This window comes from Calypte anna, chromosome 6 (assembly GCF_003957555.1).
Source record: "Calypte anna isolate BGI_N300 chromosome 6, bCalAnn1_v1.p, whole genome shotgun sequence".
Lineage (NCBI taxonomy): Eukaryota > Metazoa > Chordata > Aves > Apodiformes > Trochilidae > Calypte > Calypte anna.
This window is the reverse complement of record NC_044252.1, coordinates 24,478,344-24,492,132: the sequence shown is the minus strand read 5'-3', so window position 1 is coordinate 24,492,132 and position 13,789 is coordinate 24,478,344. Positions and strand designations below refer to the sequence as shown.

The 13,789-nt window shown below is 42.1% G+C and overlaps 1 protein-coding gene across 1 annotated transcript in view; it reads left to right on the top strand.

The window, feature by feature from the left end:
• The window catches only part of LOC103525241 (VPS10 domain-containing receptor SorCS1), a 283,259-nt gene extending 270,012 nt beyond the window's left edge, over positions 1-13,247 (top strand). The window contains exons 24-28 of the mRNA XM_030453113.1: positions 2,799-2,898; positions 9,690-9,795; positions 9,965-10,125; positions 11,484-11,602; positions 12,900-13,247. Of these exons, the coding sequence (XP_030308973.1) occupies positions 2,799-2,898; positions 9,690-9,795; positions 9,965-10,125; positions 11,484-11,602; positions 12,900-12,956 (543 nt within the window). The 3' untranslated portion in view covers positions 12,957-13,247. The remainder of the gene's footprint in view (positions 1-2,798; positions 2,899-9,689; positions 9,796-9,964; positions 10,126-11,483; positions 11,603-12,899) is intronic.
• Positions 13,248-13,789: the final 542 nt, after the last annotated feature.

Here is a 13,789-nt window from a genome sequence, read left to right as displayed (position 1 = left end):
CTGTTTCTCTTTGCCTTTCTTCATTTTTCTTACTACTTCATTCTTATTGCCTCTCCCCTTCCCAGGCAGGAATATTGGTTGAGCTTGCTCTCACACATGTAACTTGCCTGATGGAGGCTGCCAGGGTGCATTTCAGCTTTAAAGTCCTTGCTGGTGCTGTTGTTTTTCCCTCCTCACCCTGTACCACAAGAGTTTTCAGGTAGGCCAGGTGAGATCTCAGTGTCCCTTCTTGTCACTGATGCCAAACAAAGTCTCTAATCCCTTCTCAGACTGGCTTTTCTTGAGGTTCTCCTATTTTTCTGTCCCTTGCCCAAATCTAGGATGAAGCCCATCTCCAACACTAGATATCTGCACTTGATAGCTGCCACACTAAGCCTCTTTTTTTCTAGCAGGCATCATGTAGAGTTTTTACCTCTACAGTTTCTCTGACCATTTTGTACACAATCACAATGTGCACAGACATCAGTGTGTTGAGGAGGAATCAGTGTGGTTGTCTCTTTTCTTCAGTTTACTGTCTTGTGGGTTTTTGTGGGGTTTGGTTTTTTATTTGTTTGAAGGTGTTTTTTTGTTTGTTTTATGGTTGTTTTTTTCATAAACTCAGCTCGTCCAGCAGCATCAGAATTTCAGAGCACAAAGAAAGATAATTCCTACAGGAATATAGAGGAGAGTTGTTAGGTCATGTTTGGGACTGGAAATTCTATGATTTCCATGTTATTTCCATGAGCATTAGTGTGCCTGGTTTACAGCATATTGATACACATCTCTTGCTCCAGTTTTAGAGATGAAGCATTCTTTATAGTTGTCAGTCTTGGTTATTAATATGCTCAAATTCTTCAAGAGGGACAAAATTTGCTTCCCAGTCTTTCTTCACGTACTGCATATTTTTGCTCTAAGCTCAGCAGATGGCTCTTTGTAAGCAGGTGGCATTTTTTCTTGCTGTTGGAAGGAATATATTTACTGCTCATTCTGGAGCTCATGAAAAACATTGTAAACTTTAAACAGATATATAAAGAGTATAGATAAATTCCTGTAAGAGTGATTGCCAAATTGATATTGGACCAAAGACACCTATTCCAGTGATCATCAGCTAGAAATGAAGTGCACAAGCCAAGAGTATTGAAAAAACCATTAAGAATGTTAAAAAAAAATAAAAGAAGCAGATAAATCTTATACTGTGATGCATGATAGCCAAGGAACATCTAATCTTATCTGCATAGAATTTACCGAAATAACTCAACCAGACAAAAATGAAGTACCTGAAAAAGATGGTGTAAAAATTATTAGAATGTTCTATTTTTCTGACAATTTTACATCAATCTTCAAGAAGGATGAAGGCTTTATTTAAAGCAAATTAAATAAAGTGGTGAGAACTAAAAAATGGTTCCTCTTGATCTTAGTGTGGCTATAAAAACACAGTGTTCTCAGCAACTGCCTATTAAAGGTTTTGGGGTGTTTTACTTCGGGGTTGTTTTTTTTTTTTTTTTTTTTTTTTTGGGTTTTTTTGAGTTTTCCAACCCCTCTCCCTAATAAACCAGCATTCAGAACAGTGGCTAATTTCAGGTGGAAAATTGCTCACCGCTGTAAGAAAATGTGAAACCCATGGAATGTCTAACAAGTGAACTCCAAAAGACACACAAAAAAATATCAATACCATATTATCAATAAATTGGTAATATAAATATATATATATAAAATATATATATAATATAAATAAAATTATCAATACCAAAATATCAATACCGTATCAATACCAAAGGCTTCTGTTCCTTGATTGATCTACCTGGATCTTTTGCTTTTAATGGCAAGATGCCTGTAACTTTGTTATAGTTAAGAGTGATATGGAAAAACTGGTTCCATCCATATTTTGACAAACTGACTTAAAACCAGGAATGTTTACCAATGGTGGACCAAAGCTTGGCTTCTTCACTGTACAAATAAAGATTTTATGAGGTCTTATCTCTACAAATGCTCATCTGTTCTGTCCTTTTTAAGGAGAAATAGCCTGCTTTCATTTCTCTGTTGTCAGAGTTATGGCAAGATAATCTAAGGTTTTGAGAGCTCTGTAGGATGTATGTCCCATGAATGAGAGAATAAAAGAGTCTGTTCTCTGTCTGTAACTCCTAAGAAGAGAGGGAACATGCATTGAGTTTAACCCATGCTCTGTAGTCAGTAAACACTTTTGTATTTGAGCTAGTTCTGGTACCTACTTAGGGATTAGGGAGCAGCTGGTTGGAAACTCAGAGCTGGATGAAACGAAATTTGATTTGCACTGGAAATTTCGGTGCAAGATGGGTAGGAACTGCAACTACTCATTTTAATCCAGGTATATCACATTAAGAACATGCTCTAAGATCAAGGAGCTTGCCACTCAATGAGCAAAAATTTGTTATGGGCAAATGATCATTAAGAACTGAAATGCTTCATTTTGCTTGAATAGTAAATGGAGTTCAGTGATGTGCTCTTGCTGGCAGATCCTGCAGACACTTGCCCACATGGATACCATGTGCATTTGGGGCTGAATTCTCTCTTGCTGCTGGGCTGCTGCTGCAGAGGTGTGACAGGGCAACTTAATGCAATCAGTCATTGCTAACCATACACAAACCACTCTGGACATAACACTGGCAGATGTGTTCAGCTTTCACAAACTCCTTCATTGTAAGGTGATAAATTGTGCTTGTAAAGTCTGTTGCCTTGGCAAAATCTGTGCTTTGTGTGCAGCTTCATCTCCTATCCCCCGCTGGCAATCTAAACCAATGATGAAGAAACAAATGCATTATTTGTTTTCTCCTTTTTTCCAGATTTCAGAAACACTGATCCAGAAACTGAACCAAAACCTGGTCCATTTTGATTTGAAGCCAGGGGTTCAAATCCTTGTCCATGCTGCTCATTTAACAGCAGGTCAGTATACTCTTTCTGTGTACACCGTCCCTGTTGCTCTCTAGCACAGCCTGCAATGTATTCCTTGATAGCAGTAGTGTGCTATCAGCTGTATTTTAAACATTTCTTATCTGTACATCACAACAACTCATTGTATGGGCAGACATTAAAATGCCTGCTTCACTTCCCCTTTTTTTATCAAAAGCTATAGTGGCTTTTGCATTTACAGCTAATCCTTTTGTTTATTTATGTGCAGAAATTCACTGTTGTTGGAAATGCAGTATAAGTAGCTCTAGAAACGTGTAGTTCTTGCCTGTCTCTGAAATATTCAATGGCTCAGCCACACCATGGTGTGTTATCAGCTAGCCTTAGATATATTTAGCTATTCTAGAATCAAAAAATAAAGCAATTATACACAACTTAGGAGCTCTTCAGCAGTCTGAAAGACTAGAATCAATTTACATATTGCACACATGTAATATCCAGTTTGGACTGTAATCCTTGTTCAACAAAGTCCTGATATTTAATTACATGCTTCTCTGTATATTCTGTATGCTAAACCTTCATTTCATAGCACAGGCCCTATTTAGCCATTACAAGAGATGGGACAAACCAATCCATGCACAAGATTATTGGGAAGTCCTTTTTTCCTGGAGCTGCTGGTAATTCTGATCAGCTTGTATCAGCTTTTTTGCTTACTTGCAAATGAAAAGCTTCAGTTTGCTTGTACCAGCAAAATGCTCTACAAAAAGCTTTTTATGGTATGCAAAAGTCTGCCCAAGCTGGTGTCAGTCCACATGCTGCCATAAAGGGAAAGAAAAAGAGATTGTTAAGAAAGGGTATGTTGTGACTGCATTTAAATTACCCCAGAAAGCGGCCTTGGTGTTTGCAATATTTTATTTTTCTGAAGTAGAACATGCTCATATCTGCCCTAGTGATATTGTTGGATGTTTCTGCTTTGCATTAGCTGTGGGACAGATAATTAGATGCTTACTTTTAGACATGTTAGAACAAAAAGCATTAAAAACAGAGATGCAGCACAGCAAGAAAACAAAACAACTCAACTGCTTGAGAAATCAGTTTGTTCGGGTTTTTTGTTGTTGTTGTTGTTCTCCTGAACACTGAAAAAAACCCCAAAAAACTGTAATAGACATACAATCCAGAAGAACTGTGTGACTTTACATTTAACATTTAAATTACATTGTACATAATAGTTATCAGAGGAGCAATCTTTGGCCTAAATTTTCAGCGATGACCAGTGATACTGTTCTGTACTTTCAGAAAATGCTCACTGCCTGTCTCTTAAAAGAAACCTATGTGAAAGCATCTTAATGTGAGCTTCAATCTTGGAGTTACCTGCTCATAGTTTTTGAAATTTGTTTCTGGGCATTTACTCTGCCAATGCACATGGCTGTTTGCCATTTTGGTCAACGTTCAACAATGTCAAGATCAATCCTGAATATCCTGTAGGCCTTTTGTAAAAGAATATAGTTAGAAAGAATCACATTAGACATGCCTGGGAAAGGCTCATCTTTACTTCTTGCTGCTGAAGGGACATTCCTGATCTCATGTAGTGGATACAGATGACACTTAAAATCACATCTCAGTTCTGCATTTCATACAAGATTAATCTAGATCTGAGCTTCATGCTGTATGTAGCAGCCTCCAGCACCTTCTTGGAGAGGAATTCTGGGCATCTCTGCATGAGGGAGTGCACAGAGTTCCCAGCTGCTCTATAAATGCTCAGAGCTGGCTAAAAGCTGGGTAGCTTTACTCCTGAAGCCAGATAGTTGGTGGATGTACTGTAGCACATTTCTGGGCTAGTAAACCTTGTCTGCTGCCCTGAATGAACCCATTTGGTTCAGGCCCATCAGTGTGGCACCCTGCACTGCCATGCGCAGCATCACTGTGGCAGGAGTGGGGGTGCTCTCTGTACGAGGAGCAGCTCTCACTCTCCGAACAGCAACTCTCGGCCTCCGAAAAGGCATACTCAATCTCATTACTGTGATTTTTTGTGTTACTCCTCACCAATATAGGGGAGAAATTAACAACACCCACCAGAAGATTGAGAAATGAAATGCTATTGCTACTAAAATCTGGTGGAGTCAGCCCAAAATACGATGGAATGGTATAATTTCCCAAATTAAAACTGGGAGTGTAATTACCAACCAAGTTTTTTATCTCTGTATGAAACACTACTGCACCATGCACCATGATATACATCAGTATTGAGGACCATATTGCAACGATGGTTCTTAAGCAGCTCTTACGGAAGAAGACCCACACAGTAACAGCAATTCCATCTGCAAAAAGACAGATCGCATACCCTAAATACCAAAGGTACAACACGATTGGTTTAATCTCCAACCCTGTGAAATTTCCAAAGAACAAGGTCTGATTCCAGCTCAGAAAAGCCATTCTTTCACTGGAGTTGGAATTCAAACTGTTCAGGCAATTTAGTCAAAATTTAAACTGGACTCGAGCCAATTAGCTCGTGCCCCACGTTGGGCACCAGTAAATCTGTCATGGTTTAACACTGGCCCGGCAATTAAACTGAAACAGACCCTCTCTATTAATGTCTCTCCCCTCCTTGATAAAGAAAGGAGAGAGAATAAGGGAGAAAGACTTATGGGTTGGAAACTAAACTACACAACTTTAATGAAACAGTAATGATAAATAGGAAAAATTACTAAATATATACAAATATACAGGAAAATGGAAACCACATCCCTCCCTCCTTTCCCCCAATAACTCTCACGTCACCACCGAGGCTGCAGGGCAGCCCTGGGAAAGTCCAGGCTGGACTCCTGGAGTTGGCAGCAGTCGGAAACTGGAGGCAGGAACACACAGATATGGACCAAAAGTACTCACTCCTGGTGTGTTTGTGTAAATACAAATGAAAATGTGCATCTCAAGTGAGCACAGAAAAACACCTTTATCCTGGCCCAAACCAGGACAGCTCCAGGCACAGCATGCTTGGCTCTAACATGCTGTATAAATACATGATCTTTGTGCTCACTTGAGATGCACATTTTCATTTGTATTTACACAAACACACCAGGAGTGAGTACTTTTGGTCCATAATAGATGCAAACACTTGCTTGTCCTTCAAGGGAGGCTTTGTTGTACTTCTTTTCTGAGTTGCTGGTGAGATGTAAGTGATTGCTATAATTGCTTTCAAAATGTCCTGTAGGAACACTACAGAATTTTGTCTCTTGCAGAAATATTATTCAGTAAAAATGCCTAAGGAACCTGGACTGCCAAACAATATATTAAAAAGCCCAGAGAGCAGCCACTGTGAGGTCTTTAGGGAATATCATTCCATATCAAGCTGCAAAGGTTGTAACTCTGTTTCCTGTCTAAATAAAAGGCCCAATTTCATTACATCAGAACTTGGGAATAGACAAAATGCCAAGAAAAGAGATTTACTTCTTGGCTGAAAACCATTATTTTGGTTGTCAAGGAAGAAGAGGAAATGTCCTTTTGAAACCCTAGCTTTTATTTTAAAAAATAAATAATATAAGCCAAGGGCATCTGGAACAGAAGCTAATATCAGAAGTAATCCCCACAAAACACAGTCCAGGGGTGTGTCATTCTCAGCCTTTTAACTTGGACTCTATGCTGGACTCTGGTCTGAACCACAAAGTTCAGTGTGTGCTTTCTAAGTGCACACGTATGTATAGGAATGCCTACATTTATGTTCCCATGCCTCAGTGCACATGTATATTTCTCCTTGTCTGTGTTCCTGGTCATGCACAGCACCAATTTCTGTTGCAGAGAAGCTGAAGAGAACAAAAGTGCAGGGCTCTAAACTGTCTTGGTGTGGATACTCTAGCAGAATCTGTACAAATGAACCTCTGTGTTTGTGCTGCACATGAGCATTCCCTGGAGCACAGAGGAATGACAGATGTTGGCCTCACCACATTTCACACCTCCATTGGCTTTGTTCAGGCTACAGTAGAGGAAGGATTAATTTTAGGTAATTATGGACAACAGATTGCAATCCATTCATCCTGTTCACTTCTTCTCATGAAACAAAAAAACCCAACAAACCAAAGTCCCCAGCCCGACAGACAACAACCTCAAGTCCAAGGCAGAGTAAAGTATGCTGATATTCTTCACAAAGCAGTTAAACAGCTGTTTGCTACCAAATGCTAAGCACAGCATCATAACAAGAACATTGAGTGATGCTGAGCCTGAATTGGTTGGAGAGTCCCTTTGTCATCCTTCAGAACTGCAGAGAGCCACCAAATACACATGCAAAGGGGACAGAATGGAGGAATTCATAGTAAAAGATTACTTCATCCCATGCCTCACCCTCCTGAAGATAGCCTGTGGGAAGGATAATTTTTTTTCACATCTCTCTGCAAATTTTGGCTTTATCAGGCTGGGTAGGACAGCTGAAAGTGTGCATGTGTGTGCTGTGTGTTGAGGGAGGTTCTTCTCCCCCTCTGCTCTGCTCTGCTCTGCTGAGGCCTCACCTGGAGTATTCTGTGCAGTTCTGGGCTCCCCAGTTAAAGAAGGACAAAGAAGAGACAGTCCAGCACAGGGCCACTAAGATGATTAAGGGACTGAAGCGTCTGCCCTATGACGAAAGGTTGTTCAGCTTGGGTTGTTCATCTTAGAGAAAAGGTGCTGAGGGGATCATATCAATGTTTATAAATAATTAAAGGGTGGGTGGGAGTCAGGAGGATGGGTCCTGACTCTTCTCTGTGGTGTCCAGTGACAGAACAAGGGGAAATGGACACAAACTGTCACACAAGAGATTGAAATTAAATATGAGAAAATATTACTTCACTCTGAGGGCAACACAACACAGGAACAGATCGCGCAGGGAGGTTGTGGAATCTCCATCCCTGGAGATACTCAAGACCTTCCTTCTATGTATTCCTATCAAACCAGCTCTAGGGGATTCTTCTCTAGCAAAGGGGTTGGACTAGATGATTCTCAGATGTCTCTTCCAGCCCCTTACCATTCTGTGATTCTGTGTGCCTGAGGCAGTGTTTGCCTACGTGTGGATGTTTTCTTGTGTCTTCTTGCTCTGGTGTAGGATGAGTCTGTTCAGTGCTTGTGAAGAGGGGCAAGAGACAGAGGACGTGTATGGCAGTGGTTCAAGTTAAGTTTTGTTCCTTTGCAGGGGAAGACCCTACCCATGCCTTGTTCAGAGAGAGACAGTCAGTGAGGATGTGTCACATGTGTGTGTGTCATCTGCATGATGGCACAGATACAGCTGCATGGCCAGCAGGTCAAGAGAGGTGATTCTTGCCTTCTGCTCCAGACTCATGGGAACACATCTGGAGTATTGTGCCCAGTTCTGGAGTCCCCAACATAAGAAGGACATGAAACTCTTTGAATCAGTCAAGAAGGGCCATGAAGATCATTAGAGGGCTGGAGCACCTCTGCTGTGAAGTCAGGCTGAGAGTTGAGGTCGTTCAGGCTGAGAGTTGAGGTTGTTTAGCCTGGAGAAGAGGAGGCTCTGGGGAGATCTTAACAGCCTTTCAGTACCTGAAGTGGCCTGCAAGAAATCTGGAGAAGGACTTTTTAGAAGGGAGTGTAGTGATGGGACAAGGGGCAATGGCTTTAAACTAGAAGGGGGAGATCTAGGTTAAGTATTAGGAAGAAATTCTTTAGTGAAGAGACACTGGATCAGATTCTCCAGGGAGACTGTGGATGCCTCATCCCTGGAAGAGTTCAAGGCCAAGTTGGATGGGGCTTTGAGCAACCTCATCTAGTGAGAAGTGTCCCTGCCCATGCAGGATTGTTGGATCTATATGATCTTTAAGGCCCCTTCCAACCCAAACCATTCAATGATTCTCTGGCTCCAGTATGCTTTATTAGCGTCTCCATGAACAACTGAGATTGCTGGACCCATGTGTGTCCCTTTGTGGGTGCTAGGTGTCTTTCTGTCCATGTGTGAGTTATGGAAACCCTCTGTTAATACTATTTACTTTGTATTTCTGGGAAAACAGTGCTTCTGGCTACTTTGTTTGGCGTCATTTTGCAAAGGACTATGAAAAGGTGATGAGCAAAGCTCAGAGGAGAAGGACAGAGCAACTTTTTTGTTTAATTAGGGTTGATTTTGTGTTTTTTTTTTTTTTTTTAGTTCTTTTTTCTTTTTTTTGGATCTGTGCATTCTCTTGCATGGAAGACTTGTGGGAAAGAGCTCAGAGCACCTGGGGAAAGAGGGTAGAATATGTTCAGAAGAGTAGGAAAGGGATAAAGGAAAAAATGGAAATATCAGAGGTGTGACAAGAGCTTGCCATGGATGGTGAGCCAGTGTCTGTGAAGTGCAGCTCTCTTCTGACCTGAAGGAGAACTGAGCAGATACATTTGGTGAGAACTGCTGCCTTAGAAAAACTGAGGAGCCAGTTGCTCATTTTCCACTGTGCACTGAGAGCCACCCAAACTAGCTCTGAGCAAAATATAAAGAGAGCATGACAAGCTAGCCTGTGCAATGATCCAGGATCATCCAGAAAATGGCAGTTTTGGTAACCAGGTGACCCCATTTACAGTGTTTTTAGCCAATTGTCTGCAGTATGAGAGGGTATATTTCAGATAGTCCATGGACCAGAGTGGAGAGGCCTTTAGGGAGAAAGCTATGGGACTTCAAATTAAGGGGTAAGTTGAGCACCACAAGCAATCTGAACCCAGGTTTCTTCTCAGGTAGATTAGAAAGAGAGAGAAGCCCTGGAAATGTGTGGCCAGATGAGGCTTGCTACATGGGCAGTAAGAGAAGAATGAACTGGGGTTTTGGAGGGAGAAACTTTCACTCCAGGCTTGGGTGGCTCTGACCCTCTTCACCTCTCTTGCAGCTCCCCTGGTGGACCTCACTCCCAATCACAGTGGTTCAGCTATGCTGATGCTCCTCTCCATTGTTTTTGTGGGATTAGCTGTGTTTATAATCTACAAATTCAAAAGGTATGATTTTCCCTGAGTCATTTCCTTCTCCCTGTTGCTGCCTTTTACTGACGTTGTTTGGGCTTTGTTTTGCTGGGCTTTTTTTTCTTGCAGTGATTTATTTCTTGGTTTGTGAAATCTGATGCTACATCAGAGTACCCCACAATGATGGTTTCTGTTAATGTTTTAGGAAGATTCCTGGCCTTAATATATATGCACAGATGCAGAATGAAAAAGATCAAGAGATGGTCAGTCCAGTCAGTCAGAGGGAAAGCATTCCTAATGTCCCTCAAAGTGAGCTGATGAGCCCTGAGCAACTAGTAGATGAGAAGTTGGAAGTCCAGCCCATAGGTAAATAACTTGCAGCATCCCGCAGCTGGTCAGATTCTGACTTATAATGGGCTAACCCTTTTTCAGCCTTCCCTCTTCCCATATTCCTGCACACTCCTCCTCCCATCCTTTTCTGCTGCAGCACTAGTTTTGCTACAGGAAACCTTGCTAACTCTCCCCTCTCCCTCACTGCCATGTAATTGAAAAAGAAGGGGACAACCTCAGGTTTTTTCTCTCTCCTAGTTGCTCTATGTAGATTCCCTTCCCTTCTCAAAAATCCTGCCAGCTCTTAACTTGCACTGTAAGACAATTTATTTTGCTGGGGATGGTGTAGTTGCAGGGCTAAGCCCCACTCCTGAGGCTTATCCAGGAGAACTTCAGCCACCCTCACCTGGAATGTGGAGGTGAGCAGGTGATTCGGTAGGTCAGAGTTAAAAACTAAATATTCATAGATATTTTGACTCTTGTGACCTTCGTGCTGGGTGAGACTTGTTGCCAGCACTAATGCTAGCATGGCTGCTTCCAGGGAAATTGAGCAAAACCTGGGATCTCAGCACTGGACAAATGGGTTTGCCCTCAGGCTGATTTCTCCCACATGGTTGAAAATTTGCAAAACAGGCTTCTGTAGGACCTAAAGTGAGTAGGGCTGAAGTGGCCATACTTGGTTTAGTCACGCAATTTGCTCGTGATTTTTTTCTATTACCCTGACCATATTAAAAATGTTGTGATGGAGCAAGGAGGTTTCAGCCTGGGGACATGTTCTGCTAAAGCCAGCATTGCTTGGGCATTGCTTGGGCATTGCTCAGCTTCACTTGTGAGGTGACAATTCTGCATCTCCAGACCAAAGGTGCAGTACAGGATCCCTGCAAATAAGGACATGGACCTCTTTTAGAAGAACTGAAGTTTATAGCTGTTTTGACTCAGACAGGAGTCCTAAATCGTCATTTTGGTTAAGCTCCCTAATGATTGGTTAAGCTGATGAAATTGGGCAAATAAGGGAGCTTAACCAAAAATGAGCTTAACCAATCATTAGGTTGCACCTGGGGATATCCCTAAAACATATGGGAGTGTTTACTAAAGCAGGCTTGGAGTCAGAGTTACTGCAGAGAGGGAGCAAGGGAAAGGGCAATTAAAGGAGGGAATGTGATGTGCCAGAACTGGGGCCTGTGAAACAACCTGGGAGGAAGAGAGTCTCTTGATGAAACTGATGTCTAAGCTGGAAGCCCCTCTGTAACCAATACTGATCTCTCCTCACCTGTTCAGTAATGAGAGATCTGGTAGATATTAAGAGCTTTTAAGCAGCTATCCATCAGCAGAGCTGGACAGAACACAGGATGGAGCAGGGGGATCAACCCTCCCGTGTGATGTTCCCCATACAGAGCGACCCCAGGCCACATTCCTGAACCCAAGGAAAGGAAATGCAACCAAGGTAGTCTGGACAGAGGACTTCCAAAAGGCTTGTGGATCACCAAGAGGTTTCAAGCCAAGACCCGGAGTGGTGGGTCCTAAGCTTTAAAAATTCTCTTTTTGTTTGCTTGTTTGTTTTTCTTTCTTTTACCCCCAGAAGCCTCCAAGGTAAAACTATTGCAAGGTGCTAAGAGAGAAACACCCAATTTTAAGCCAAAAAATCTCTTTCTAGAGTTATATAGGCTTTGAGTTTCCCTTTTCTAAAAGAATTTAATGACCATGGTTCCCACTGTTCCAGAAGTAGGGAAACACATATTATTAGAAGTCACACTGAAGTAGCAAGAGTCTGTCACCTGCTAGTTCTATTCAAGGTAGTTTCAAAATCTCTCTTGCTGTTTTTGGAAACTAATCCTTCAAGGCCTCTAGCATAAGAGTGTTCAAAAGCCAGTTTTTGGGAATAGGTTTTCATGTGGTGCAACTATAGCATTTCTGTCTCTCTACAATAGCCAGCATTTTGTGTGTCCCTCAGCTGGGCTACTGGACACTTTATTCAACCAGAAATTGGCCTTTTATAACTCTTTGGTTTGCACCTGTAATGGCACTGGAGGGCACAAAAGGTAAATGTGTGGGATACATAAACTCAATTCTCTATCAAAAGGAATCAGTCCAACAAACTTCAGAAGACTGTTTTTCTGTCCTGTCAGTAAGATGAATGAGGAAACTGAATCTGAGCTCACTGAGAAAATGAAAAGGTCTGGATCTAGGTATGAACAGAATAGAAAGTGCAAAGGCCCTTTACTGTCCTATACAATCACCTCATCTGCATCTGGAAATCAACAATTTCTTTTTTAATGAGTTTTCTTTCTTTTGGGAAAACAAAGCAAGACTGTAATTGGGTGTTTCTCTTTTGTGTGCTTGTTCAGAAGCCAGCTTTTTTCAATCCCTCTGACTAACATTCAGGGATCCTTCCTTGGAAGAATCTGAATGAATGTCTCTGAAACATTTAATTTACCTTCCAAACTCTGGCAGCAAACCCCACAGTTCCTGTTTCCATGTGTGAATGGTTTAGGCAAATGCAAAGCTTAGGGTTATTTGTGAAACACCTTAGAATTGCAAATGAGCTTCACTTTTCCCTCTGAGGAGCTCAACCCCTCCTTCCCTCCACCCCTCTGCTCTGGCCTTTCCCTCTTATGTTCAACATGGGAGAATCATCTTCAGCAACAAAAGTAGGGACATCAGTGTTCTGAAAGAGAAGAAAACATTTCTGGGAAGAACACAGTCAGTCTGGAGCAGTTGAATCCCAAAGGCCATCAAGGCAGTACTTCCAGACAGCTTCCTTGGCTAAATTCACTTCCTGACTCTCTTATTTTGTTCTTTCTTTGCCACAGGAAGTATTTCCACAGCTGCTGAGCCCCAGAGCACAAAAGAAATCCCTACCTATGTAAATGGTTGAATTGTGGACACCGATTTGTATCTATATCAAAAAAAAAAAAGAGGAGCACTCACTGCATTTGGACTTAATCAGATGACAAAGGGTTTTTAGCTTTAAGCCTGTGCATGTGGACATTATACTGAGACCATAGTGGAACTGCATTGTACAGGTGTTCAGTTTTAGGGGGGGTGGGAGGAGAGGAACTGGTACCACTATTCACTCCTGCAGCCCTTCCCCTCACTCCTCCACTCTCTTCTTTTCTGATCTGTCTCTAATTTGTAGAAAATTCATAATGATTTAGGCCAAGAATATGCATGGGGGTCTCTTTAGGGAGAGGGGTGGGCTGGGATAGGGAGGGGAGAAGGGCAGAGGGAGGGGGTAGGGGGCATTTAGGATTCTTGGCTTTAGATTTAATTGCTCTTTTAGCACTTTGGGCTGCGGGAGGGCTAGCCACCCCAGCAGACTTTCATAGGACACACAAAAAAATCACACTGGAGTTTAAAGGCACTGAAAATATTCTTGGTCAGTCTGGTTTATGTCTTTGTTTGGACTCTGCCCTTTGTTCCTCTAGCTGCAGCTGCTGCCTGGGCCCCGTGGCTGCAAGGGGGATGGGTACAAGTGGGGGTGATCCCAACTGCAGGGCCGGGCTCATTCTTAAGCAGCTTTTTTAGCCTACTGACACAAAGGCATCCCACTAATAGCACTGCTGAAGGATAACTTTTGCCTCCTAACCCTGAATAGAACAGAACTAGCACGCAGTATGGGCAAGGAGGTCTGTCCATACTGCACTTGTAGGAGGTTATTGCCAGCATGAACTTACATTGTACCAGCCTTACAACTTCAATT